Source organism: Tinamus guttatus, unplaced genomic scaffold, assembly GCF_059628265.1.
Source record: "Tinamus guttatus ecotype Peru unplaced genomic scaffold, ASM5962826v1 Tinamus_guttatus_pri_ptg000115l, whole genome shotgun sequence".
NCBI classification, from domain to species: domain Eukaryota; kingdom Metazoa; phylum Chordata; class Aves; order Tinamiformes; family Tinamidae; genus Tinamus; species Tinamus guttatus.
This window is the reverse complement of record NW_028288649.1, coordinates 3,476,066-3,502,675: the sequence shown is the minus strand read 5'-3', so window position 1 is coordinate 3,502,675 and position 26,610 is coordinate 3,476,066. Positions and strand designations below refer to the sequence as shown.

The 26,610-nt window shown below is 39.2% G+C and overlaps 1 protein-coding gene across 1 annotated transcript; it reads right to left on the bottom strand.

Annotated features, from left to right (window-relative positions):
• Window positions 1-3,584: 3,584 nt before the first annotated feature.
• Window positions 3,585-26,394, bottom strand: NPHP3 (nephrocystin 3). Its single transcript, XM_010220282.2, has 27 exons — window positions 26,038-26,394; window positions 25,686-25,811; window positions 24,657-24,807; window positions 23,575-23,727; window positions 22,227-22,360; window positions 21,816-21,976; window positions 20,331-20,478; window positions 19,693-19,767; window positions 18,978-19,157; window positions 17,511-17,614; window positions 16,809-16,923; window positions 15,803-15,946; window positions 15,306-15,403; window positions 14,729-14,831; window positions 14,048-14,130; window positions 12,923-13,061; window positions 11,811-11,975; window positions 11,255-11,349; window positions 10,544-10,666; window positions 9,950-10,139; window positions 9,568-9,809; window positions 9,063-9,138; window positions 8,167-8,294; window positions 6,410-6,650; window positions 5,135-5,260; window positions 4,079-4,194; window positions 3,585-3,878 (listed from the first exon to the last, which is right to left on the bottom strand). Exons 1-27 carry the CDS (start codon window positions 26,392-26,394, stop codon window positions 3,698-3,700), a joined length of 3,954 nt encoding a protein of 1,317 aa, XP_010218584.2. The 3' UTR covers window positions 3,585-3,697.
• Window positions 26,395-26,610: the final 216 nt, after the last annotated feature.

Genomic DNA, 26,610 nt, shown 5'->3' with positions numbered 1-26,610 from the left:
GTTTTGGAAGTTAAAACTTACCAGTGTGTCTAGGGTCCAGCTATTCGGTGGAAAATTCAAGGTGATGAGTGAACTATCAAGAGCATGGCCTGTTACCAGCAATCTCATGTCATCAGTTGAGCAGATAACAGGACAAATGAAATGCCCTCTGCAGGAGTGGCGCGCGTAGGTCCTTGGCTGCTCATCATGCCTCGCTCTTGCTGCTGCTTCCCATCTTCCATGCCTATGTCCTAGTTAGTGCTCACGGGTCTTGGTTGTTGACAGGGATTGTGCTGTGGTTATTTTTTTGAGTAATGAAGAATTTTAGTCACTGAGATGGAGTGTTTTGGAATTTCTTTGTTTCGGGCAGCTTTATTCCTGCGTGTTTTTAACTAGCTGCGTGTATGTTGCCCATGTGATGGCCCACTAGAATACACCATAACAAGGCCTAAGAGGTTTTTTGTTAGCAGATAATTGTGCTAGCTGGCAGGATATTAACATGTCATCGCTTCAGCTGCAAATAATCCTTATGATGAAATCTGTGAGAATTACAGTAACACTGGAATGCAGAGGAGATTTCATCTCTCTCTTTGAAAATCTAAATATTTTACTTTTGTTCATTTCTAAGACCTTAACTATTTCTGAACCAAACCCATTTCATGGCATATGTTAGAGAGCACTTACTCTGATTTGCCTATTAATGTTTCTGAAATTAGATGGTCTAAACTTATAATGTTGCAGATACTTCAGCTACTCCACTGAAGATGTTTGTCTTGTAAGTAATGTTATTACAGTACTACTAACTTTGAAATTATTATGTGTTAAGCTGACCTGTAAATTATCCTGTAGGTATACACATTCTGTAGGGCCAGTACCCAGCAGATGACTAATATCTTGGAAGAACCAAGATATTTTAACTGCTCTTGTTATCTAATAGCAGACTCTACTGCTATTTAGATTTGGCTCAGAAGAATGTACATTTTGGTCTATAGTGTAATGCCAGTATTTCCATATTTTCAAAATTCTGCTCTTAAAGCTTTTTCAGAGCAGGATGAAACCAACACAGAACTGCCTAGTAGATGATAGTAACAGTATTCAACAACTATCTACTATTTTGAAGATGCTTCTTGTGATAGTATATTTAAACAAAAGTCATCTCTGAGGCCACTGATTTTTGGACAGAAAATGTGTTATAGTATAAAACAGAAGGCTGAGCTCATTTCTGGAGAGACCAGAGCTTAGGAATTAACTGTACAGAGCAGGGGGAAACAAAAACAAACAGTGAGGCCATTAAAAATGTAGACACTTGAACCGACATCAGAGTCCAGAGTCTATCATTCCAGAGTCTGCACTAGCTGCATCCAAGGTCAAAAGTAAAACTTAAATTATTTCTTTGGGAGAGACTACCTCTCCTTTGGGAACAATAAAAAATGAGGCACCCCCATGACTCCGGAGATCCTGAGGCAAAGGGCAGACTCAGTTCCATGAACGCTCGGTTAAGCTGGAGTCTTTTTGGCTACAGACATTACTGCTATCATGATTCACAGCTTTACAGTAGGCAACTGCTTACAGTTTTATTTCATGTACAGTTTTAGGAGTAAGCTCATATGTTACTGTCAGCACACTTTTGGAGCATGCAAAGAGTTCTTATATTACTTTCTCACTCTCAAATCACATGCAAAAATTTAAAATCATTAATAATTTGAGTGTATTAATGGTGCAAAATTTAGTTCAGTACTGAACTAAAACGATCAGCTTTAATAATTTTTCCGATTAAAAAGGAATTTACAAGCATAATTCATTCTGCCTGGAAAACCTAATGGACAATTATGACTTTTTGTTGTGATATAATAAATGAAACATACTGCAACAGTTAGTTGGACTTTGTTCTTTTATTTGGCAATCTTAAAAACATTCAATTTTTACAGTGCATCACAAATGCTATTGAGATGTTGGGATTGTGACTATTAAATCTCCATTGAGTCTGCAGACCTTCACTTGAGGTGAAGCTCTGGTGTAGAGGTATTAATATATTACAGCATTTGGCTTATACCAGATATACAAGTGACTCCTCTCTGAATGAGGTAAAACTACAACCTAGAAGCAATTGTCTCGAGAGCACAACCAGCTGTGGCTAGAGCCTCCTAAGCTCGTGAGCACCAGGATCCTCCACTCTTACTCAGGGTCATGTTTTCCATAAGAACTTTTCTTCAGGGGGCCAGGGAAAAGCAAACTGTTTGCTCCTTCGCTTTGCTAATGGACAAGGGGCCATTGCAACTTGCTGCTTTTTAGGGACTGATGTTTCTTTCTAAAATAACAGTGCAAGTAAATTTATGCATGAATAGAGGGGAGAGAAGTAAATTAAGGAAAGAAGTAAATTAAGGATTTCAGAGTTAGTAATCATTCACGGGAGAAAGCTTAATAGGATACTGATGGTTTGTCTTCACTTGCACTGTCACTGTGAAGGAAAATGTTTAGGAGAGGAAGACACCATTACATGCTACGTGTTTTACACGGTACCTGTTGAATGTGAGCAGGCACCTGCCCCTGTGCTATACTGCCCTTGGTGAGAGAGGCATCGGGGCTGAGAAGAGTAACAGGAACAAGTACAGGCTGTTGAGTGAAGGAGAAGGGAGATACTGCGGGGGTTTATTTGTTCCTTAATAGTGTAGCAATCCTTCAGAGAGACAAGACCGTAATGTTCTAAGAGGACAGTGAAAAAAATGGCTTTGATGGGACCTGTTTTCAGAAGTAAGAAAAGGTGTGAAGAAATCTATTACAAACTGGAGACTGTAGCTATGCTGCACTACCTTCAAGTGCTACTTTTGATCTTTTTATTAAATATGTAAAGATCAAGCTGAGGTCTGTAGGTTTGTTTAGAACACTCTGAAACTGGTAATTTGCCAAGTTGCAGCCTTACCAAAACATTAAATCATTTCTAAGTTTAAATTAACTGCATTATAAAAACACAAGTGACTGTGGAAGACAAGTATCCCTTTGAGGTAAGGGTCGTTTGTAATTCCATACTGGATCAAATATACATCAGTTACATCTGAAATATTTTAGTGAAGTCCCTTCTAAGAGACTAGAAATAACTAGAAATATTTCTGTAGAACATAGCTGAATCTGACACCCTTTGGATATCTTTAACTGTAGATTATTTCGTAGTTAATTTTCCCCAGAGCAACCCTGGAATATAAACTTGTTCAAAGCTGAAATCAAGCTGCAAATAAAAATTTGGGTGGAAGGGTATTTGACTTTCTAAAAACTATATCATCTATACAGAAATAACTTTAAAATATTCTGAAGAGGCAGAAAGACAAAAAAAAAAAGTAGAACTGGCCTAAGCCAGGCTATTGCAACATAGAAATAAGAAGTGTCATCTGGAGTATATACAATTAGTTTAACCTATATTTGTCATTATAATCCCAGCTCTTGACCTAAGAGAGATCAAAGTACATACCATATTTTTAGCATTAGCTGTAACTTCAGCAAGATGTTCATATGCATGTCTATATACCATCGAAGAAACTCAGCTTGTACCGTACAGTCCATAAAGTTTAACATGGAAATCCTTTCATGTTAACATATTTCTCTCTTCATTCTGGAATTTTTAGGTACTGAAACACTATTTCATTCCAGGAAGCATAGAGTTTTAGAGTATTTTTATGTCTAACTTAGATGCAAATTACTGTCCTTACATTTGAGCAGCTTTCTATCACCTTTGTCCATGTTCCAGGAAAACATTTGGTGACAAAGCACTTTTCAAACTGAACGTATCTCCACTTGATGAGTGCCGGGAAGTTGCTTTTCCACCTATCAACACAGTCTCTGCTTCTTTTATTTCCATAGCTCTCTTGTAAAGTTCAGCTGCCTTCTCAAAATCCCCCCCTTCGTAGCTTTGGGAGAAGAGTAAAAAAGTTGAAACAAAAGAAAATTCCCCATGGAATCAGTCTAGAATGCACACGCTGCTAAATACAAATTTAAAGCTGTCTGCTTACTTAACAAACAAGCAGCTCTAGTACATTTTATCTACCTTTTTTTTTTTTCATTTATAATAGTAATTCCTCCTTTATACGCCCAGAACTAAAAATCTTACCTGAGCACAGCCAAGTTCTTTAGAGTCTCTCCCACACGAGGATGCATATGGCCAAAGCTGTCTTCGTAAATCTTTAATGCACGTTCATAAAGAGGTAAAGCTTCAATCTGCTTTTTCTTTGGTTAGTAGGAGAGTCGTTTGTTAGAGAGCTGTTTTACATTTGTTCTTTTCTTACATCCTTTCAGTACAGCCCAAGTAGAAATTAATCCATACTCAAACAGGAAATTTTTACCAGGAAACCGGGTCTTTTGAAGGGTTTTGTTTTGTATTTTTAAACTACTAGTGACAGATGAAGATGACTGAGCCTGCCAGAGCAGTTGACTTTCACTTGCAAACCAAGCTGGGTCTTTTATTAGGGACTGGACAGTTTTGAAAATTTCTGGCAGTTTTGAAATTTCACCCTGCATACCTGAATGATTTGAGTTATGAAATGGTCTTTAAGCATTTTTCCTCAATTAGCTATAATCCCTGTTGAAAAATCAGATAGGCACACTACAGAAATGTGGAAAACAAGAAACAATATACTGCTTGCTTCTAATGATGCCAAGTAAGGAATTTGGCAACAGGCTGATTGCTTTTCCTGTAATCTCATGTTAATGTGGACTACAGAGTCAATTGGTAGAGCCAGCTCAGACAGGTAGTTACACAGAGCCACGGTTGATCAGGGTGGGCACTTGTCATCCAGGGCCACATGTTTCAGTGGGTAACATCTCCCAGGCAGCCTGTGGGGTAGCTGTGCTCCGTCATGCTGGGACAATTGCTGTTTTGTGGGAATTACTCTATTCCAGCCACACCTCTAAAATCACATGGGCATTTTGAATAATTTAAAGAGCATTAGCACAAGTGTCCTAGTGTAGCACCAGTCAAAGCAGTTCCTGGTTGCCTGCATACATTTTCCTTGCCAGCTTTTAACACTGAATTTAAGAACTGGCAAGTAAGTCCTATAAGGAGTTCTCTCTTAAATGTAATTATGCTCCTTTGATATCACTTAAGTGCAGCCATGAAAAAAAAAAGCTTCAGATAGGAATAATAAGTACATACAACATGAAAACTTACCATCTGACAGTAAAGAACAGCAAGATTCACCAAAGCAGTAGCTACACTAGGGTGTTTTGGGCCAAACGATTTCTGTCGAATTTCGACAGCTAGTTCATACAGAGGAACAGCCTTGTCAAGTTTCCCCTAGAAAATAAAAGAGAAAGAATGACTCCGTTGTCTTGGTGTACCAGAATGGCAACAGTCAAATATTCTTACAATAAAAAGCTTGAAGGAGTTCAAATTATTTCCAGAAGAAGTGTTTAACTTTGGTCAACTCATAGTTATATTCAGCTGAGATTCTTTATCATGAATATTAGGACCTAGTTTTACAAAATCATATTCAACTCTCATTAAATTCTTACATCTAAATTTAAAGTTATGTATGCTGCAGGATTGGGAATGTGTTTCTTGGCTATATCTACTACTGGCTACATCTTCCTTTTTTCAATATTGTTTTCCACAAGTGTCCAATTCAGAAGACTAGAAGAAAAAGATTCAGCTTTACTTTTATCCAAATTATTTTCTCCATCTACATTTCTTCATCCTGCCATAAATGACAGACTAGAGCATTTACTTTGGTATTAAAGGGCCTATTTTTTAACTAATAATATGAGATGTGGTGTTCACACCATCTTCTTAGGAGCACCAGCAATGCTCAATGCCATTGCAAATACCTGTCCCCCTCCCATTCCCCCCCATTCTCCAGTGAGAATTCAGATTCTTGACTTTCTGTTTCTCTGTCCCTCTTATTTTCCAACTGGCTTAGTGTAGATTATTATTTTCCTAGTATATCTGTTTTGCTGCAAGTCTGAATCTGCTCACACATTAACTGGATGTACTTGAGAAATATGCTTAGTTTTCCACTATTCAAAGGTGAATTCTCATGCTTAATAACAATTACAAAATCCATAACTGCAAACTTCCATGGTATATTTCTTCACTATAATTACAAACTTCAAATGTCATCCTTATTTCTTCAAAGCATCACCATGCCCCAGCTGTGATGATCAGCAAGTCATATGGATTGAGCACTTATCTGTAAATTGTCATTTTTTATATCAGACTCCTGTCCCTTTTCTTCCTCCGCTCTGCCTTGTATGACTGGTTCACCCTTCATTTTAATTCATGCTCTTTCACACTGTCAGAAAGCTGCTTGGTGCGAATATGCTTTCAGAGTTACAGGTTTCTAGCAACATCAAACTTCCAGCCTGGAGAGGCTCAGCCACCAATTAGAGTTATCTGAGCTAGTATTTTTTTTTTAAAAAAAAAACAAGACAAGAGGCCTGTGCTCACCATCTTCTTGTAGAGCACTGCCAGGTGTTTCACGGTGTAAGCCAAGGAGGGGTGGTCGGGAGCGAGCGCTCTCCTGCGGATGTCCAGGGCTCTCTCGTAGAGCTCCTCGGCCTTGTCGTGGAGCTGCTCCTCGTTGTACAGGGCCGCCAGGTTGTTGAGGGACTGGGCGCAGTCGGGGTGCTCGGGCCCCAGGACCCTCTCTCTCATTTCCAAGGAGCGTTTGAGGAAAAGCTCTGCTGTCCTGCAGAACACACGTGTTCAGCACTACTTGACAACTGGTTACAGCTGCAGAGGCTGTAGGGGCTGCTGGAGGTGCAATAAATTCCACCTTGAAAACTGCAAAAATTCTGACATCTGCTAAGGGCTTTTGTTCTCCCCAGACAAGCACACACGGGATTAGTGAGCAAATACATCTGCCAGGCACAGGCCTGCCATGCAGGCTAACCACAGGAATGAAGGTACAAAGTTTATTAATACATTTCTGTGCATCTGCAAGCCCCCCTTCTAGGGCACAAAAGCCAGTCTAAGGGATTTCGGCAAACGTTATGCAGTTCTGTGGCTACCCATTGCTCCATCTACGGTTCTTGGGCATTCAAAAACACTGTCCTTCCGTGCAAGCCCTCACAGCAGCCAGGTGCTTTTCTGAATAAAGCAGTAGTTGAACATTTGAATGAGTTAAGGCTCACTCATTTTTCTAATAACTTTAAAGATCATAGTACAATTAGGTTTAAATACTAGGTTTAAAATAGGTTTAGATTTAAAATTAAGTTTAAAGCAGTTTTAATACTAAAGATGGAGAGAGAGAAACAGCATTTATGTATGTTATGAGCTAGATTTTCATTATAGAATCTGTCTAAAGGTGATGCTACGGGAAAGACTGTCTATAATGGCACCATGCCAGCATTTCCCTATCACACAATTTATATCAGTAGTGTATTATTAATCCACGGCAAATCCACAGCAGTTTTCTATCACAAACAACAGCTGATCCCCATGTAATATTGGCAGCATCTGCTGCAACTATGTAGTTTGTCATCCTGACTTACACACACATTCGGTGTGGCTCTATTCTCAAGAGGTCTGTTTAGTAAATTGGAAAAATCCATTTCGTACTATAGAGAAAGGGACCATTTACACCCAGAACTGTAGGTCCAGTTCTGGAGCTCCTAACCAGTGTCAAAAGGTGTTCTCTATATTTAAGGGCTAGAAGAGCAAGTGTCATAATACGTAAGAACTGATAAAGCGATGCACCTTTCTGTCATTCATCAATAAATCAATCTTGGACTTGCTGATTTAGAACAGATGCACAATCCCCCATGAAAAAAACGGGGTTTTGTGCCACTCTGTCCTCTTGTGCCCCTACACAGCCTGCAGGGTAAGCATTCACAGATTTTTACCATGCTCGATAAATACTTAAATTCATGACTTCTAAAAAGGCCAACATTTTGAGTGCCGTGAGTAACAGCAAACATCCTGTTCAAGGAGGAGCACTACAAAGGGAGAGTAGTTAAACCTGAACTGTAGAACATCAATTCTAAACACAGGAAATGCACTGACTTGGCTTATAAATACTTCTGATGGCATCTACTCTGGAAAATTTAAGTGAATCTCACAGTGAACAAAAAAACTTGTAGAATGAATCAGGAGCAGCACCTTCTCTGAGCTTGTTTCTAGATTAAACACTTGTACCCAATGCTTTACATCTGCTTAGATCTATGAGAAAAATCACTGGATGCGTCACAAAGAACAAAACTTACTCAAGATTATTCTGCAGGTAATAAAGGACTCCGAGCTCATTGAGGGTTCGAGCATTGTCAGGAGTATCTTTGCCCAACGTGAGTTCTTCCAGCTGCAGGGCCCTCTGACGCAGGAGAGCAAAGCCACACTGCAGCAAAACACAAGGCAACGCAAGCCAATCGTCACACTTCCACAGTGAACTACTGAGGATGGAAAAGCCAAATACTTCGGTGCCAAAGAAACACGGTAATTCTACCTACCTCTTATTTTCAGGCTAAGGTGCATTGGCATTCTGCTCATTTACAATCTAACAGTGAATTTCACTCATCAGGCTTCCAGGAAATAATTCAGACTTCCAGGCTAACTTACTGTGCTGTTTTATAGCTCTGTCTTCCCTCTACTGTACAGGCTAAGTTCCTTGAGCTCAGTTAATTCAAATAAGCTATTTAGATTACATTCTTATTAAAATAAATAAATAAATAGATAAAGCTGATTTCCTACCTGAATACTGTATGCAAGTAGTAAAAGAATATTATCCTTCAAAATGCCGAGAAACAAACAATGCTTACAGGAAAAGCAAATAAGAAGTGTAGCCTTTGTTATACACTCTGCCCAATTCTTGAGCTTTGCAGTTTCTATAAAAATATTTGTGCAGCAAAGCTCATAACAAAAATTGACAAAATCCCTGTGATCTGAATACACTGTATTTAAGCACAGGGGAAAGCCCAGAAAGCCCACCACAGTTACACCTAGTCACAGCTAGGTGCTATACCACCTGACTACACATATGCCTTCACAGTTATCAAAAGCACTTGAGGAGCAGATTTCTAGAACAGCTCTGCAGACACACTTCATTATCCATTTACGAGAGCCACAGCTGTACTGCATTCCTACTAAATATCAAGTATTTCCTTACCAAACTGCCTTTCCGCCTTGCTGCCTTTTGGCGTATTTTGAAGGACTTTTTCCTCAGCTGCTCAGCCTGTTCATATCTGAAAACGGTTACAGAGGTTATGCAATGCTAGAAGAATGCCAAATATAGCATCAACAGATATTTTGGACAGTAGCCTAGAAAGCTTCTAAGTTGCTTGAGAGAAGAAATTCCATTCGAAATCCAAAGCCACTTCGGAACTCTGGGAAAATTTACACTTTTTGTAAAAGGTAAAAATATCCAAAATGCTTAAGCCAAACAGTGTTCTTCTGGTAACTCTGACTTGCTGGAATCCTGGGGACAAAGGTCCAGGCTACTGGACCAGGTGGCCTGCCCCAAGACTACACAGGGGATGTTCACTTTTGCATGGGGAGTTAGGAAAAAACAAGGAAAAGAGCCACGCAAGCATGCTGGCTTCGGGGAGCGAAGACTCAGGTCCAAGTTACAGACCTCCACATGAAACAAAAGGCACCGACACAGTTAATCTTACTTGTTCTGCTTTTGGTACAAGGTTGCAAGGGCATCAAGCTCTCGGGCTACGCGGGGATGCTCTGCTCCGTAAGCGTTTTCGGAGATTTCCAGCGCCTGCTTATACAGCTGCTCAGCGTTTCCAAACTTCTTCCACTGAACATAAACTCCTGCCAGCTGGTGGAGTGACTGGGCCACCCTTGGGTGGTCTGGATCCAGCGCGGTCTCTCGAATCTCCAGAGAACGCTGCAGGGGGGCTACAGCCTGCAACAGGGCAATTGAGACTATGAAGGCAGCAGGCACCATCCCAGGCACTGCAATAGCTTCACCAGTGCTGAAGGAAGGTACAGACTGAGCTCTGCTTAATTTGCCTGCTTGCTGCTACAGTCTCTACATGTACTCACCTGACTGAGAAGACCTAGGTCCTTAAGAAACCGTCCCAGGGTCTCATAAAGATCAGCCAGGCAGATCATACTTTCCTCTCCCTCACAGCTTTTTTCATATTCTTTCAGAGAGTCAAAATATTCAGCTGCCATAGAGCTTTTATCTTTCCCAACCAGCTGCCAGTAACTCAGCAATTCTGCAAAATGTCCCCTGTTTTAACAAGGAAATAAGAAGCCCATCTTATCTCTGAGATCTCTCTCTTCAGATTCACACTAGGTTAAAAGGGCCACAAGCATGAATTTGCTCTTTGGCTAAAGCACACTGCAGAGACAATTCACGTGGACTACTCCACAACAGCAGTATTTATGCATTTACTGAGCCCCATTCGTAGCAGGATAGAAAGAAGTTTCATAAGACAGCAGGGTCATCAAGAGACTAACATTTAGCCTCTTACTACTTTAAGTTTCTTTCAGCCATATCTGTCTTTTTTTTTTCTTATTTCTTCATATTTAAAGGTGATAACTAGATATTACCTCACATTTCACATATTTGATAAAAAATTACTTATTACTTTGAAATGTTTATACCCACCAAAGCAGTGGAAACTTTTGTACCTTTTGTAAAGATTCTGCGATACAAAGAGATTCAAAAGACACTTGTGTAGCTTTTGCTTGTCACCTTGTTGCTGGAAGAGCCACGGAAGTTCATCTGCACTTCTCCAAGTCACTCGGTCTTGACTATTGAAAGAAAAATAAACAAAACACAAACTTCGAGTGGCTTAATACAACTTGTCCATTTGATGTGAAAACCAGCAAGAAGTAGCCCACAGACGCTTGGGACCACATCAGGACTGCAAATGCAAATCAGTTTCCAGGCTGGGCACGAACCTGCAGCCTTCCAGCTGCTCTACCGGACCTCCTTTGTGCATGTGCTTATCACCTGCCACATTCAAGGAGGTCTCTCCTTCTGCCTTCAAGACACCTCAAATTTCCTAGCATTTAGAGGGAGCTAAAAAGAACAGGAAGGGGATGAAGAGGGGGGCAGTAGCCACAAAAATCGGGTGCATTGTGAATTCATGTTCTACCTCGTCACTCAGTAACCTTTTTGCATGCCCACCACACCTACCATAGTCCTCAATCTTTTCCCAGGAACAAAAAACAACATATCAATAATAAGCTGCTAAACTGAAAAATATTATTTTATCCTTTTTTTTTTTTTTTTTTTTTTTTTACAATATTGAGTCGAAGAAACTACATGAAGAAAACTAAAATATCTGAGAGCTATAAAGCCTGCAGTTTAGAACATCTTGAAGAATTGTGACCTACCTTAGCTGCATGGTAAAATAGTCTACTAATTTTTGTCTATAGTTGGAAATAGCATTTTCACCTTCCATATATTCTAATTTCACCATTTCCCAAGCCTAAAAGAGAACAGAATTGAAAGAAAGAATATTTATTTTAATTGTTCAGTAAGCTCTGTTGATTCACAGGAAACACAGATTTAAATATCAAACGAGTCTTGTGTTGTGGAAAGAAAATCTTTCCATGCCAAAGATATTACAAATAGATCATCTTGTATTAGACCACAGTTCATGCTATTTGGATCATTTTTCCTTCTCCTTAAGTTCGTTTGTTTTCAAGGAACACCTTGAAACTAGGACACATGCAGTCAGCACTGAATGTAGCAGAACTCTAGTTTAATTCTTGTCTAGTTTCTCGGAAAAAAAGACAGAACTCTGCTGAGATGTAACTGGGTGTAAAGCTGAGTGAATATCCGAAACACTTCCCCCAATTAACTTAATACAGTCAAAATCAGAGTCAGCACAAAAACTTATGCAATGGTGGAGTGTCACTTGCACATGTTTAGAAACATAAGATTTACCTGGAGGTGCTGAAATTTCAGCAAACCACAGCCATAGGTGAGCAAGCACATTTTGTGCAGGCTGTGAACGAGCAAGGCTAGCATTGCAGAAGACAGTTCAGGATAAAGCTCCATCAGCTCTGACTCACTCACACCGTTGTGGCTAACACCGATGACACATAGCACCTACAGAAAGCAGAAAAAGCACCTTACACACTTGGCAGAGCTCAGCCTGAAATTTGAAGAAAAATATTGTGTAAAATATTGTATATTACCCTTTATATGCTAAGAACAAAACTACTCACATTAACTCTTTCCCTTTTCTGTCGTCAAAGAACAATCCTCAGTGATAACAGATTAATATTTGAACAGATAAAGCACCATTAGGGCAAATACTTGACATTTACAACATACAAACATGTCACTCTAAAGCATTTTGGGGAACAGTACCTCCAGTATTGCAAGGGATTCCTATTGAGGTAAAGCATGCCAAAGAAACATGCTGCCAAAAAAAGCACTGTTAGAATTTCTAGTAATTGTTGAGGATCATTTCCTAAATTAAGAAATGTTCCACACAACACAGGGAAGTTCTGCAGAAGCATGGAGAGGAATCACAAATCAAACAAGCAGTGTCTTGATTTTATTTGCTATGCTCATATTAGTTTCTCAAAAGAAGGTCCAGCAGAAGTCTGATCTGTGAAAGAGATTCTGGTAACGGAGTTTCTTTAGTCTAGGAGATAACTGTTATAAATAAAGTCTTGCCTAAAAAGTAAATCTAAATGAATTTATATTAGAAACATCTTGTAAAATTTTAGCAGTTACAATAACTAGTTATTGGATCAAGACACCAAAGATAGTGCTGATATTACATCACATAATAGTGACAGGGATCTGTTCTGTTTTGTAAGATTATACCTTTGTTAAAATTTAAGACAGAGAGGCCGTATATTCTGTATTTATGTAATAAATAAAATTAGATTAACACAACTGTCCCTGCTATGCTAAAAATGCAGTAGTCTCTGAATGGTCCCTAGGAACTAACACAAACCTGTTTTTATTTTTCATTTAACAAAAACTGTCTATAGGAAAGAATATACATTTCCTATATAAATCCTGAAGCCTTCTCTGCTTACCTCTTTCAAAAGATCCTTCTCCTTATCGTTCCGCAAAGACTCCTGAACTGATCGCAGAACAAGCCTGTAGAGTGACACTGTGTCCTGACACTGGAAACACTGCTGAAGGGTTTCGTCAATATTTCCGGTGCCTCCAGCACTGAGGACAAAAAACTTGCTTCAACACGTGCAATTTGGCTCAGCACGAAGAACTCTTTTCTCTAAAGTGCACTGAATTCCCACTGGGTTTAAGAAATGCACAGCACCTGGCAAGATTACACTCAAAAATATGACACCTGCTGTCATATTGCCTGATTTTTCTAAATATCGACAACATTCTTATTAAAAAAAAAAAGAAAAGAACAGAAAAAGAAAACGTTGCAATGTTCTTTTCTTCTAGCAGGAACACAGTGATAACACCATGCTGGGTAAAAATAGGAATATAAAACCAGATGCTGCTGTTCCATTTAATGCAATGTTTATAAGCAAATTTTCAAAAGCAGTTAAGCTTTCTAGAACATAAAACAAAACACTGAAAATAATTAAAATCAGACCATCAGACTAAGTTATTGAAGTATAATCTTTTGGGAGTCTCAGTACTTCTCAATATTGTCTCTGCTTTCTCAACAAGATCTAGGTTAATAAATAAGCTAATGCACTTCTTACACATTCTGTTGCACACAAGATTAATCTTTTGAACAGCAGGAATTACAGGGCAAAATATAGTCTACAGGATGGACAATTGCTGAGCTTCCTTTTAAACTTGCAACATAATACACAAACTACCTGATACATCAGTAAACCCAGCTGACCTCAGTTAAACCATTTAACAGCCTCCAAATAACATTAAAGCAACCGATTCACCCAGAGATCAGAACAGCAGAAATATAAAAAACGAAGGGCTTAAAGACAGATACAACTTAATCTTGGATTCGCTTAATCTTGAAATTGCAGAGATCATAGATTATCTGATCTTCCCTCCTATTCAATCCGCTCCGTGAAAGGAGAACAACAATTTTGTTTTACTCTATTTTTTCTTAACAAGATTCATTCTGTCATGTCAATGTATTTAAAAATGGAACAAAGCTACCTGGAGCCTTCTAACATAGGGGTCAGCACAATGATTTCAGGATCATGTCAACTTACCAGGCAACAATTTTACCCAGAAGAGTGACATATAAGGCATTGCAAGTTGTAGCAGAACGACAATGTTTCTCAAGCATCTTCTCCTACAAAGTAAAATTAATCATACCAATCAGAAGTTAATAATTAGACAAGAAAATAAAACCTGTAGATATGTGTCGATCTGTAACATCTGAAGAGTATGATATGATAGCTATTGCAAAAAAAAAAAAAAAAAACTTTATGTTTTCCCAGGTAGTGAAGCATGTAGGTCAAAGTTTCCTTTCAAATTTAGGATCAAATGACTTACAGTCTAATCATCAGATCACTAAAGATGAAGATTATGTTACAGAATCAGGCCATGAGGCAAACAGACAAAATACTTTTTTTTTTTTTCCACTCAGCTAATCACTGTTACAGTACCACACAACATAAAAGCTTTTACAATTCTAAAATGAAAGAGAATGTTTTCAGCAATATGTGCAACTGTGCACTTTTTTGTTAATAATTTATGCTGTTCCATCTGTATTTTGTGCTATGAGCCTTGAGGTAAAAAATGTTCAAACCAAATGCTGTCCTGACCAGTACACTTTACTCAGCTAAACATAATCCTCCTTCTGGTGCCTCTGCTTATTTCATATTTCCATGTTTTCCTTAAAAGTTATACTACAGAGAATAACTTTTAAAGAACTACAATTGACATACCTGCTCTTTAGTCAACTTAACATTTGCAGAGTTACACTCCGCACTAATGAGGGATTTAACATCCTTGGAATTCAGTGGATCAAGATGAAGAGTGGGCCACAACCTTTCGGCAACAGAACAAAATTACATTCAGACCTCATTAAACAGCACACAAAAGGAAAAAAAAAAGACATAGAAGTTGTAGACTTTTTTAAAGATTGATATCAAAGCAGTAATTGAAGCTATTCCCTGCTACTAAGAAATTCTAGTCCTCACAAGTCAAAGTTCCATTTTTAGCCTTATCCTGAATCTACATGACTATAATGGTCTTTTTGATGTACACGTGACTACATTTAATATTCTCTTTCACATGCTCATGTGAAAAGATCCATCAAAAGAAAATAACAGCTTTACAACAGAGAAAACCTCTCCTCATTGCAGTATCGTTACAGAAATTTCCATTATTCCTCTGTGGCTGCAGAACCTAACTGTATTCATTACATTTCCAGATCTTGATAAATTTGGCCTTTTGTTCTTTAACCATAAAATAGTAATTTTAACCCAAACTTTTTGGAGACATCCCAGAAATATAACATACCTCCAAGCCTGGGGGCACGTTTCTACATTCACTGATACAATCATTCTCACATTCACTGGCAGAGGATCTATCAGCCATTTCATATGTTTTTCAGCTTGCTTAAAAACAAAAATTCTGTTACTTAACAATCAGATCGTTTAAATAAAGAAGGAGAAAAAAAGCAAGAAGTTGATAGGCTTCATCAACTCTTTAGCTCAGTAAAATGAGTCTTAAGCTCTCCAGTGCACCTAAAAATAGCTTATGTAATTTCTGGTATGTATCGGCACAATTGAATATTACATAAAGCAGCTGGAATACTATTATTCAAAAGCTCTCTGCATGAGGACTAGGCTATTCACATGCCTACTAGGTCTGCTCACAACCCTGATCCTCTGCATAAACAGTGTAACCAGACTGCTCAAAAAACATCATGGTAAAAAACAAAAACCAACTGAACCCACTAGACTCATGCGAGTTTATCTTAAGACTGGCGAACAGCAAGTATTTTGAAAACATACCTGTATTTGGTCAATAGAATCAATAATTATAATAATGCTGCCTTGGTGACGTGCAGAAAGTTTTTCCAGCCAACGGGGAAACTCTTCCAGAAGTTTAGCTGGATCCAGTGTCAATGGTGACACCAGCCAGGAATGTTGCATAAGCTGCAGAATTATAAAAATGTATTACAAATTCTGTCTTAAAAAACAAATAGCAAAGTTGAAGACACCAGAGGGGGAAAAAAAAAATCACTCATTTTTGGGGCAATTTCGCGAGACAAGCTCAGAGTTTGCTTTCCTGCTACTACATGAATAAAGGTGGCAAATCCTGAAAGCTAAGAATACTTACAGAACTCATTGCATAAAATCTAGAGGAACTTTTTTTTTATATACAATGGACAAAGAATTTGGAGATTTAAAAAGGCTTGGAAGTTGGACAGCTTGAAATACGCACAACACCCCTAAAATACATGAGGGAATTGTAAGGGGCAAACAATTGATCTTGTGTTTCTAAAGGGTTTAGTTTTGTGAGGTCTTTAGCGCCATTATGCAAAGGAAAAAAAAGCTCAGACCCTGGCACAGAATACTCATTTATTCCCTACATATCAAACACACACTTCAAAACTAAATTAACATAGGAGAGAGACTCGTCTAGGAACAATATGGTGCCAACTGGCAACTGCAGCCTCAGGTTTCTAAATGCACAGACAGAAGAGATGCCACCTGCTTCTCTCTTTGGCCAGATGGTAGAAAATTTTGGAAGAAGTTTATATGATTGTATAGCCATCAATATTGGTCATCGTAAGCACTACTGCTAACACCAGAAAGAAAATCCCAGGAATACCTTTTAATTCATCTGCATTCAGTATACAGGATGAGAGCCCCCACTTCTATCATGTCCTTCATCTGTATTGCTCTTAGCTGATGTAGAAAAACCCACAAAAAATGGCTGCTTTTGACGCATACTCACTGACCCTTTCTAAAAAAAAAAATCAAATTATGCAGTGTAAATAACAACACAGCTTACCTTTAAAGTAAGGCGTTTAATTATCAGTGCAGACTCTGAACTGGTAGACATGGGCCTCCCCACAAAGTGATAAAGAATCAGAGTATTTGGCGAATGCTTCTGTTGCAATTGAATCCTAGTGAGTGAAGAAAAAAGCACCTAGCAGACCATGTTTTTGCAAATATATTTACATCTCAATTAAAAATTATCTGTTTTGACAAAGGAGGTAGAGTATGCTAGATAGTGACATTGGGTTATTTATCTGACATAGTAAATCAAGCATTCTGTAAGATATAATTGATTTTTTTATATCAGTTTCCATTCTTGATCTCTCCAGAACTGGCAGTCATTAACATTAGCCCTTTCTGGGGGCCCTTTTCTGGCACTAAACAGTCACATTCCCAAGCTTTTAAGAAATAATGACACTATCGATTTATTTTTACGGCAGCAAATTCTGTCACGGCCTAAAAGTGACTGCAGAATGCATTTCTGGGATAAATTATTAGGGCAGCCCCTTCCTTCCACTGGTTTCAGTAAAAGACTCTAGAAGACCTCATTGGGTATCAGAGAAGGACAAACTACTGAAAGCATCTAATGCTGTACTTTAGGCTGTGTTTTCTTAACTTCTCTCACTGTACTTCTGATTAAGGTGATACATTCTGAGCATTGTAATGGAAACTTTTTTCTTTAAATTTCATACAGGGAAAACATATTTTTAACTACCATTTTGATAGAAGGAGAGACTTCCCCGAGCCTGGTCCTCCTGATACAAGCAGAGGTGGAATAGGTGCTGGTGCCGCTACTAGGTCATTCAGACGTTCAAAATACTATTTAAAAAACAACAAAAGCAAAAAAAAAATTACGAAGTGTTTCACTGTTCAAGGAAGAAATACACTGCTCGGTATGGTAAACTGCCTAATGACAAAATGCATGTGCAAATTTACAGAGGTAAGGCGATAAACACTAAAACTTAATACATATGGAAATAACTTTATTGGGTAAGCATTAAAAACACTAAATTGATTATCTATTTTAAAGAAATCATAAAAAAATGAACTTTTAAAAATTTGGTTCAGTAGGAATTTTTAGGGCTAACGAACTGAGTCAGTGTTGTTACAGCAAAGCAATCAGGTCCCATTTACCAGGACTCAGCCTTCAGACTTGAGATCTGCTATTACATTTTGAGACACCAAGTGCACAACTACATGAATGCCCATGATGTTGTGAAATGGTTTAGCAACATAAGATAACATTAATCCACTTGGGATAGTTTGTCATGGCACAAGGGGAGTGGAGGCTGGGTTAAGATGCACATATGTGTATATTCTCTTACTATTTTATTTCTTTAACTGTTCTAGTATGTAGCAAAGATGGCACATTTCTCAAACCCATTGCCAAAATATGAACAATGAAGTCAAAGGAAAAGCTGTGCTAATAAAAACAGGGTGCTAATAATTTAATTAGAATAATAAAGATACTCTATTCTTATACTACAGCTCACCAAAGAATGTTACACAAATCCAGCTGCAATATCAGTCCATGCTAAGGGCCACTTTCAAATTTCTTCTTCATACACTCCTCCTACCCTTCCTATCCACACACCTGCTCTTGACATCCCTAGTTTAAAATGTTTTTAGAATCTTATTTCAAATAATGACAAACAATGGAGTTTTTAAGCATTGCTCTACTTTCAATTTTCCTGTGTTCTCACACATGAGTGGCTACAAGATGAGAGGAAACCTTTTGGTTACTGATCTCCAAAGGATCCAACTTAAGGTGTCAAGACAGAGCTCTCATTCGAAAGACAGACAGACAGACAGAAAGACAGACAGACAGAAAGACAGACAGACAGAAAGACAGAAAAAAAAGAAACCACATTCAGAGTCTTTCCTACAGACTTCAAAAGCCTAGAAGGACGTCCTATTCCTGGCATAGGGTTATAGTGCTTTCCTCCAGTGTAAAAACAGCAACCACTTCTTCACCAACACCATTCAGGAACAGGCAAACTGGCGTAACTCCCGGAAAACAAGTAGGTCATCTACATAACACATGTGCTTTCCTCTAGCCAAAGGAATAACAGCCCTGAAAGGATGCTCTCAGACACAGGTCCTTCTGCAGAAGTGTATCTTGTCCCACAAGAGACAGAGTGACAGCTTTCTCTTCATCCATATACATTTGTAACATACTTACTTTCTCAAATCCTAGCTCACATGTTGAACTAGAGGCCTGCTGGAAAGCTTCCATCTGTTCTTGTTCATCATGTGCATCCCACAACACGTCACCAAAAACTTCTTCTTCAGGAACACTGGCCTCTTCCTTATTATCTCCATCCTTGCCTTCTAGTTCTGTCATTTCACAGCCCAAAATATCCTGAGTAAAAAGAAAACTACTAGGAGAAACGTACAACTGCTGTTCTTAAACATATTCTGCTGTATTTGGTTGCAACTCTATTAACCCCAACAGCCCATTCCCTTTTAGACTACAGCAAACACAACTAAATGGGTAATTAAATGATCCCAAGTGAACACTGAACGCCAAGATCTCGAGACGTAGAGATTTAGTTTTCTGATTTGATTTCTGCTTTTACTCCTCTCAGAGGGAAGTATCTATCACATGAGATGATAAAGATTATGCAGCCTCTCCTTAACCCCTGATGTTATCCCTCCCATTCCATGATGGAGCATGATGTTAACAGAGAATTTCCAATCTTATGTGATCCTTTTCCACTGCTTCTGTCCTTAAAGCATTGCTCAGTTGGGTTTTCTTCCCACTTGCAGAATTCCTTAATGTATTAAAGTATTAATAATAAAACCTTTGAATCACATCAAAGGAGCATTTACCAACATTTAAGATCAGAAATCAAGAGTGGGAACAGAAAAAAGGTGAAATTCATCAGGTACTCTACCTGTTTAATTATCTTTTCCACACAATTATAGATTTCATATGCTCCTTCTTCAACACTTCCCATATTGTCAACTGTCTGAAAAAAAAAAATGACAAAGCATGGATCAACTCTGAAACTAAAGGGGAACAGTATTTATGACTACCCAAAAATCATTCCGTAACATATTCAAAGTCCATTCTTTTCTACTTCTTAGGTAGGATTCATCTTGCCTAAGCATTAAAAAATTGGACATCTAGTCTCAGCTGTTTTCAACAGTCATCTCTATAGAGATTAAAGGCAAGTGATCTATGTTCATGTGAAAGAAACCTCTTCGGAGGTTCCCCTTTCTCTCATCAGCGGCTACAGAGATACCAAAGAGGTAAATACCTAGATAAATGCCTAGATGTCAGCATTCAAATAGCTAAACTTAGGTGAGAAATTTTATCCCTATAGCAAAGGGGTTTGCAGTGAAAATGCAGTGTTTTTTCCTAATGAAAGTTTCATTATCTTCATAAATTGAGCTTCATCTGTCTACTTATATAATGAGCATCCAGAATGAGTGTAATGCAACTTCTCCTAAAATCGGGTGCTAACACCACTCTGTTGTTCATAACAGAAAAGTAGCCTTTTAAACCACAGTCATTGTTAAAGTATCATACCTTTGCTTTGTTCACATAACGAATCTGCTCAATTAGCTGCTGCACCAGGACTGAGCTGTCTTTGCCATCTTCCACTCTGTGGTAAATCACCCGGGGCTTTTCTTCTGGATTTCTCAAGAAGGCTTCTTCACAGTCCTCCAGCAAACAACTAGATTGGAAATCAGCATTCTTGTGCTATATTACACTGCTGTAGCAAATAGTTCAATGAACACAAGCTCCAAAGACAGGTTTCACTGCAAAATCTAATTCGAAAGTCATTTACCCTCTTACAAAGGCAACCAAGTACTTCATCAGAGAATTTAAGAAAAACTCTGAAGGACAGAGCAGCGGAAAGAGCAATTTTCGCTACTTAAAAAAAAAATCAAATCATTTATTAATCCTTACATTGCTGCTTTTTAAATTAAAAGTTGATGCTCCTGTCACATCAATACACAGAGTGAAAAGTAATTGTCTTGCATCAAAATAACATGGATTCACATGTGATGAAAGATTGCCACATTTATGTCCTGCCATTACTTATTTGAAGGTTCTGTCCTATTTCTTCACTTCTTAGACATAAGCTAGGTCTCTTAATATACACTGATTGCAAACTTACAGACCTCTGATCTTGAAAATGCTTTATATTTGTATATGCAAAGGAATAACCCCCACGGTTCCATGTTATTGTATCCAGTGAGCTGTTCCTGGGATTATACAACTACACAACTTGAGGATGCTGACAGTGGCAAACAGGATCTCCCACACATTATTTTCTGATATGAGCAATACAATTTTAATCACAGCTTTTGTATGATAAATCTTTTGAAAGACTATTGTTGGCAGGAAGCCCTCTTTCGAACTCTTTTTTGGAGACATTTTTCAATACGGATTTCATTCTTAAACACTTGTGGCCACATACATAAACACATATATAAAACTGGATTATTTGGCAACAGCATCTCTCGGGGTGTCAACGCCCCCTCAGCTGCTGACACATTCTTCTTCCTAAGGGCATAAAAGTATGTCAGCTCTAGCCCAGCTCCTCTCAAAACACAAATCTGAATCTTCTGTAGTACCCGACTGTTTCCAGAAACACTCCAATGCTGTCTTAGCTGCTAGCATTTAGCTCTCTAGGGAAGTATGTTTTAGAGACAGAAAGAGCGCGTCTAGTTAATTTAAGATCATAGGATTTTCTGTTCCTAAAATTTCAGGAGTATGCACAGCAGAGCTGTTCTTGGAAAGTATAATCTTTGCATACTAATATGAAGGCATCTTTCATGCTGTTTTTTAATAGAATCTATAGCTAGAGGATGAAAGGAAATGTTATGAAGCTGATGCATTCTTTTATCTACCTGCACTTCAGTAAATCCAAAGTCTGAAGGAGTATCATATAGAAGCTGCTAATTAGGAAATGTACTGAGCGATGGATCACATACATTTTAATAAGCTATGCACTATGCAGAGTTGCCAGTTTCCCTTTTCTTTACACACCGGACAACCACTTACCTTGCCAAAGTTAAATGTAGGAGCAAAAGGACTAGCGAACTTTTTTCAATTTCCCATTTCCTTGCAGCCTTAAAATGACTTTCATTTTCTGCTGGAAAATGAACAACTTGAAAGAAGTATCCCATTGTTTCACAGATTCTTTGAAGTTTTGGTGCGTAGCTCTGAAAGCAAATTTCAATAAGTGTTTTATTACTAAATCTGCATAACAGTAAGGATTACTAGATAAATCCCAGTTCCTTTCCTGTACATCGTTTCTCCCCCTGAAATCATTGACAATATTACCTCTAACTTCACTGAAATCATAATACAGTTACTAAAGATTTTGTGGAATATTGGACCAAATTTTGAGCAAGTGTCACAGTGAAAATGAAACTCAGCATACCAGTTAATGTAAGTTTGTGAGGTACTCACCCTAATGAAGATGTCCACTTCTGGCTGAGTCTCATCAGTACTAATTATAAAGCACCTTACTGTGTTACTCCACAGAGAGTGAGAAAACAGAGGAGTAACCTGTAACAAACTAGCAACAGCAGCATCCCAGTCATCTACAAATGAAAAAAATGGAAGCAGAGATCTTTGGATCTGATTATACTATAAAACAGATAATAAGTCACCTATCAATATTACGAATAGCTCATCTTATTTCAAACAGCAGTAATAGTTTTACTCAAATATTTTTGATCTAATTTAAAAATTTTCAGTTTAAAGGACTCCTATAATTTTATAAAACCACACAGCATGACAATGTGGCAAAACATAATAGTGTTAAATGTATTCATATTATTGCTACAATCGTATTTCATTTAAAATAGGATGGATGAAATGTATCTACAAAACCAAGTTGATAGTTGTAAAAATATGCAGGAATAATAAAAATCACCCCTAATCCAACATATTTTTTTCTAGGTCTAAGTACATTTCAGTTAAACTCTGCTAAAAAATGCCAATTAAACAATATGGAAAATTCTTCTTGAGATCAATTCTTCTTGGGATCAATTCTTCTTGGGAGCAACGTCCCTTGCTTTAAGTATTATATGTCCCTTTTTATATTCTATGTCAACTCACTGTAGAAAAAAAATAATTTTTTTTTTACAACTTATTTTACTCATTTTGTGGTCGGACATTCCTTCAAGCCAAGGATACACTGTCCTTTCAGTACCATCTGGCAGGATAACAGTATCAGTATATGAAGCTGGAACCACCACAGGGCAGACCCTCCCCTGCTACTTTGCAGGCAGAGACTTCCATATTGGAGGTTACAAAAATAAAAAAAGGAAGAACTCTGTCCAAAGACAACTACAGCCTAGGGACAGGTTGGAAGACAGTGGAAGATAGTTTGCCATGTGGGAAACAGTTTTACAACAGGAACTAGTGGTATCCACAGCATAATGCTGGAACTGTTAGACATACTTCTTAGTTTCTGACATCTAATAATGCACACATCCTGGTGTTGCAGTTAGATTTCCACGAACTAACCCCTAGCAGAACAAAAACTGCAATTCCAATGAAAAAAAGAGAAATAATTTATGCATGTTACATACGCAACATTCATAAAGCAGTAGAGAATTTTGGAAGGAAAAAAAAAGAATGCCAACAGACACTGAAAAAAAAAAAAAACTTTCTTGATCCATATGAATAAAATGGCATTTCAATTATTCACAGTGAAGCATTTTTTACTTCAATTTGCTAAAATCCCTGCTGCACATAACCTTTGTTATCAAATACATAAGCACAACTTGGCACGTACACCATTACTTACCCCTGTTTATATTCGCAAAAGGTCCCTCAACATCTATAGAGCTATGAGCAAACTCAGGTCCTCTGAAAGACTGCTGAAGCTGCATCATACTCCCCATGGACGGCTCGCTGCCCAATGCTCCTCCATTCCAGTACTCAGATTGTGCCCCAGAAGCTAAGAATCAAAAAAACAAAAGAAAACAAAACCCTCATTGTCAGTAAACAGGGTAAAACACCAGTCCTAAACAGCCTAGCTGAAACCTGCTCTCACACGCTACTGATCAGAACGTTTTCTCCTCAAGCAGATTCACTCGCACCTTTGGGGGCTCTAGCTCTAACTGGGCACTTGCCCAAAGTCACTGAGAAGCCATGCTGCTAAAAAATGAAATAAATAGAATTTGTTATTACATGGATTGCTCTGATCTGTTGGGTTCAAATGCTGACTCAGATCAGCTAAAGGAAAACAGTTCACAGCATTGTTGCAGTCATTTGTGCACATTACAAAAACCTTTGTTCAACTTTCGTTCAGCAAAGTTCTGCAATTAGAACAGCATGAAGTGGCTGTAGGTCAGGATTGAAATAAATTTTCTGCGCTGTGTGAAAGAGCTTTCACAGTATCTCTTCACCATATGCTTGGATTGCAGCTCTGCCAACCAATACGAGACTTTCAAGGCACTACATAAAACTTTCATGCAGAAAATAAGAAAATGAGAAGGATTTAGAAAAAAAGTGGGAAGGGAAGTAAAAATCTGAAACTGTATTTAATATAAAAAATATAGAAAAACTATACATAGAAAGCAAGTCAAACTGTGAACTAAGAACTGTTCATGGGACAACTTCAAGAAAGTTTCAAGTCACTGTGTCTAGACAATGATCCCTTGATGATTTTTTCCCTTGATCCATGAATATGACCAGAAATTTAGGGTCTCCACAATACAAACTATGGTTGTAAAGTCAGCTCCTTTTATCCCTTAAAAAATTGGAAAAAAAAAAACCCAGTCCAATAAACCTTTTATCAACAGAATCAAAGTATTTGTCTTAGGCTTTCTCATTCATACACTTCAGCCACATTTCAACATAAAATGCAAAACATGGAACTCTCACCCGTAACATCTGTACAATTGTCATCAGAATCAGACTCTTCAGGATCAAACACTTGGATTCCTTGGGCTTGTAGTCTCTGAAGTTTTGCCTCTAGCTCTCGTTTGGCTCTCAATAAGTCCTGAATCTCATTTTCTTTAGTTTCCCTAAAAATCTATAAGTAAGAAAAAATAGCTTTCAAGTACAAACCATAACTCTCTAGAAATTCAGTATCAGTTCCTCCAATGCTAGTATTCACTTCCACTTACAAATATACATTTTTAGCATTCATTTAGCATGGAAAGGCTAGAAAATGTGAACGAAAAGACATCAGGAGCATTACAACTAGTTGGAAAACACAGCTAGAAATTACCTTTAAAAAAAAAAGTTTCTCTTTTGCATTCTGAAAGTTAGGATTCTACCTTAATACAAGGAAATAAGAGTAAATTATACAGAGCAAAAACTGGGCCTATTGCCACATTTTGTGTGGCAGAAAAAACAGAAGCACCCTTCTGCCTTTCAAGGCATCCTAAAGGTAGCCTTAACACTTCTTTAGGTGGCTCTCTTTTAGCAGCCAAAAGAGATGTATTACACACATTTTTCCCTCATGTAAGTGTTAAGCATTACAGTACTAAATATACAATTTACTCAGAAGTAATCAAAGTTTGTGTTTAAATCTATACATTCCTTCAACAGGTAGCAGACAGGCAGCCTGTGCTCACTTGTCACTCTCAGGCGTGAAGGCTGTAAGGACCAGTGTAAGAATGACACAAGAATTCAATTTCAGAGCTTAGTGTCTACATAGTGTCTAAAGAAAAAAAAATAAGCTATTTTTTCATTAACCTAAACTCTGTCTTTGGTTTGCAGAGATGGATGGTAGGATTATCTTCAAGGAAATAATTAGGTAGAGCTAGGAGAGCGCAACTTTCTTGAGAAGGAGAGGGCCTCACAAAGAGCTCATTAGGCAAATGGGACCTTGCAGCACCATCACCTTTTTCTTTTGGTCACTTCCCCAGAGAAGTAAGACAAAACAAAACAAAATAAAATCTGTACCTTGAATTGCCTTTTGACCTTGTCTCGGTCGTGCTCAAAGGTAGCCGCTCTCTCCATGGCTTGGTACTTGGCTTCCAAGGCGCTCTCCTTCTCCCTGAGTATCTTCTGGTATGTTTTCTGAAGCGCCTGCAGGGATTAAACACGCGGTTACTCCCGGAGGGAAGCAGGGAGGGATGGAGCAAGGCCAAAAGGTGACATTTCCACAGCTAAGGCCCCAACCTGCCATCCCACAACTGCGCCAACCAGGTGGCGCGAGGGTGGTTTCTCCTTGGAAGGGCCAGCCGCCCGTGCCAAGAGTTTTTGGGGAGAAGCGGGATGAGCAGCGGCCTCGAGCGCGCGGGCGCCCTCCCACCTGGAGCTCCGCGCGCAGCCGCTTGTTCTCGCGGTCCAGCTTGGCCTCCTTCTTCACCATGGAGGCCACCTCGTTGCTCTTGCTCACGCGGAAGATCTCGTACTCCTTCCTGAGGCGCTCGTACTCGGCGGCGCCCTCCAGCTCCTGCACCGAGGCCGTGGACTTGAAGCTGGCGCCCAGCAGGCCGCCGGCGCGCGCCGCGCCCACGCGCCGCAGCGAGCTGCGCAGCAGCCGCGCCTTGGGCTTCACCTCCACGGGGATCTCGCAGGCCTCGCCGCCGCCGCCGCCGTACGCGTCCTCGATCACCTCGGCCGCGCCGCCGCCCGCCGGGCTCACCAGCGACGACGCCGTCCCCATGGCGGCGGGCGGCTCCGGGCCCCGGGACCGGGAGGGCGGGACGGGAGGAAGCGCCGCCGCCGCCGCCGGCCCGCGCCCGCCCTCCGCCCCGGCCGGGGCAGGGCCCGGCCCTGAGGGAAGCGCGGGACGGAGCAGCGCGGGGCGGGCGCCGGCCCGGGGAGGGCCCCGCGGGGCAGCGCGGGGAGAGGAAGTTCTCTCTGGAAAAATCCGGGCTTT

Excerpts from the sequence above, each read along its gene's own strand:
- NPHP3 (XM_010220282.2), bottom strand. The coding sequence starts at position 26,394 with ATGGGGACGGCGTCGTCGCTGGTGAGCCCGGCGGGCGGCGGCGCGGCC. Across the intron at positions 19,768-20,330 it reads GTTATGTGAACAAAGCAAAG|ACAGTTGACAATATGGGAAG; the intron begins GTATGATACTTT and ends TTTTTTTTTCAG. Across the intron at positions 13,062-14,047 it reads CTGGGTAAAATTGTTGCCTG|TGCTGGAGGCACCGGAAATA; the intron begins GTAAGTTGACAT and ends TTTTGTCCTCAG.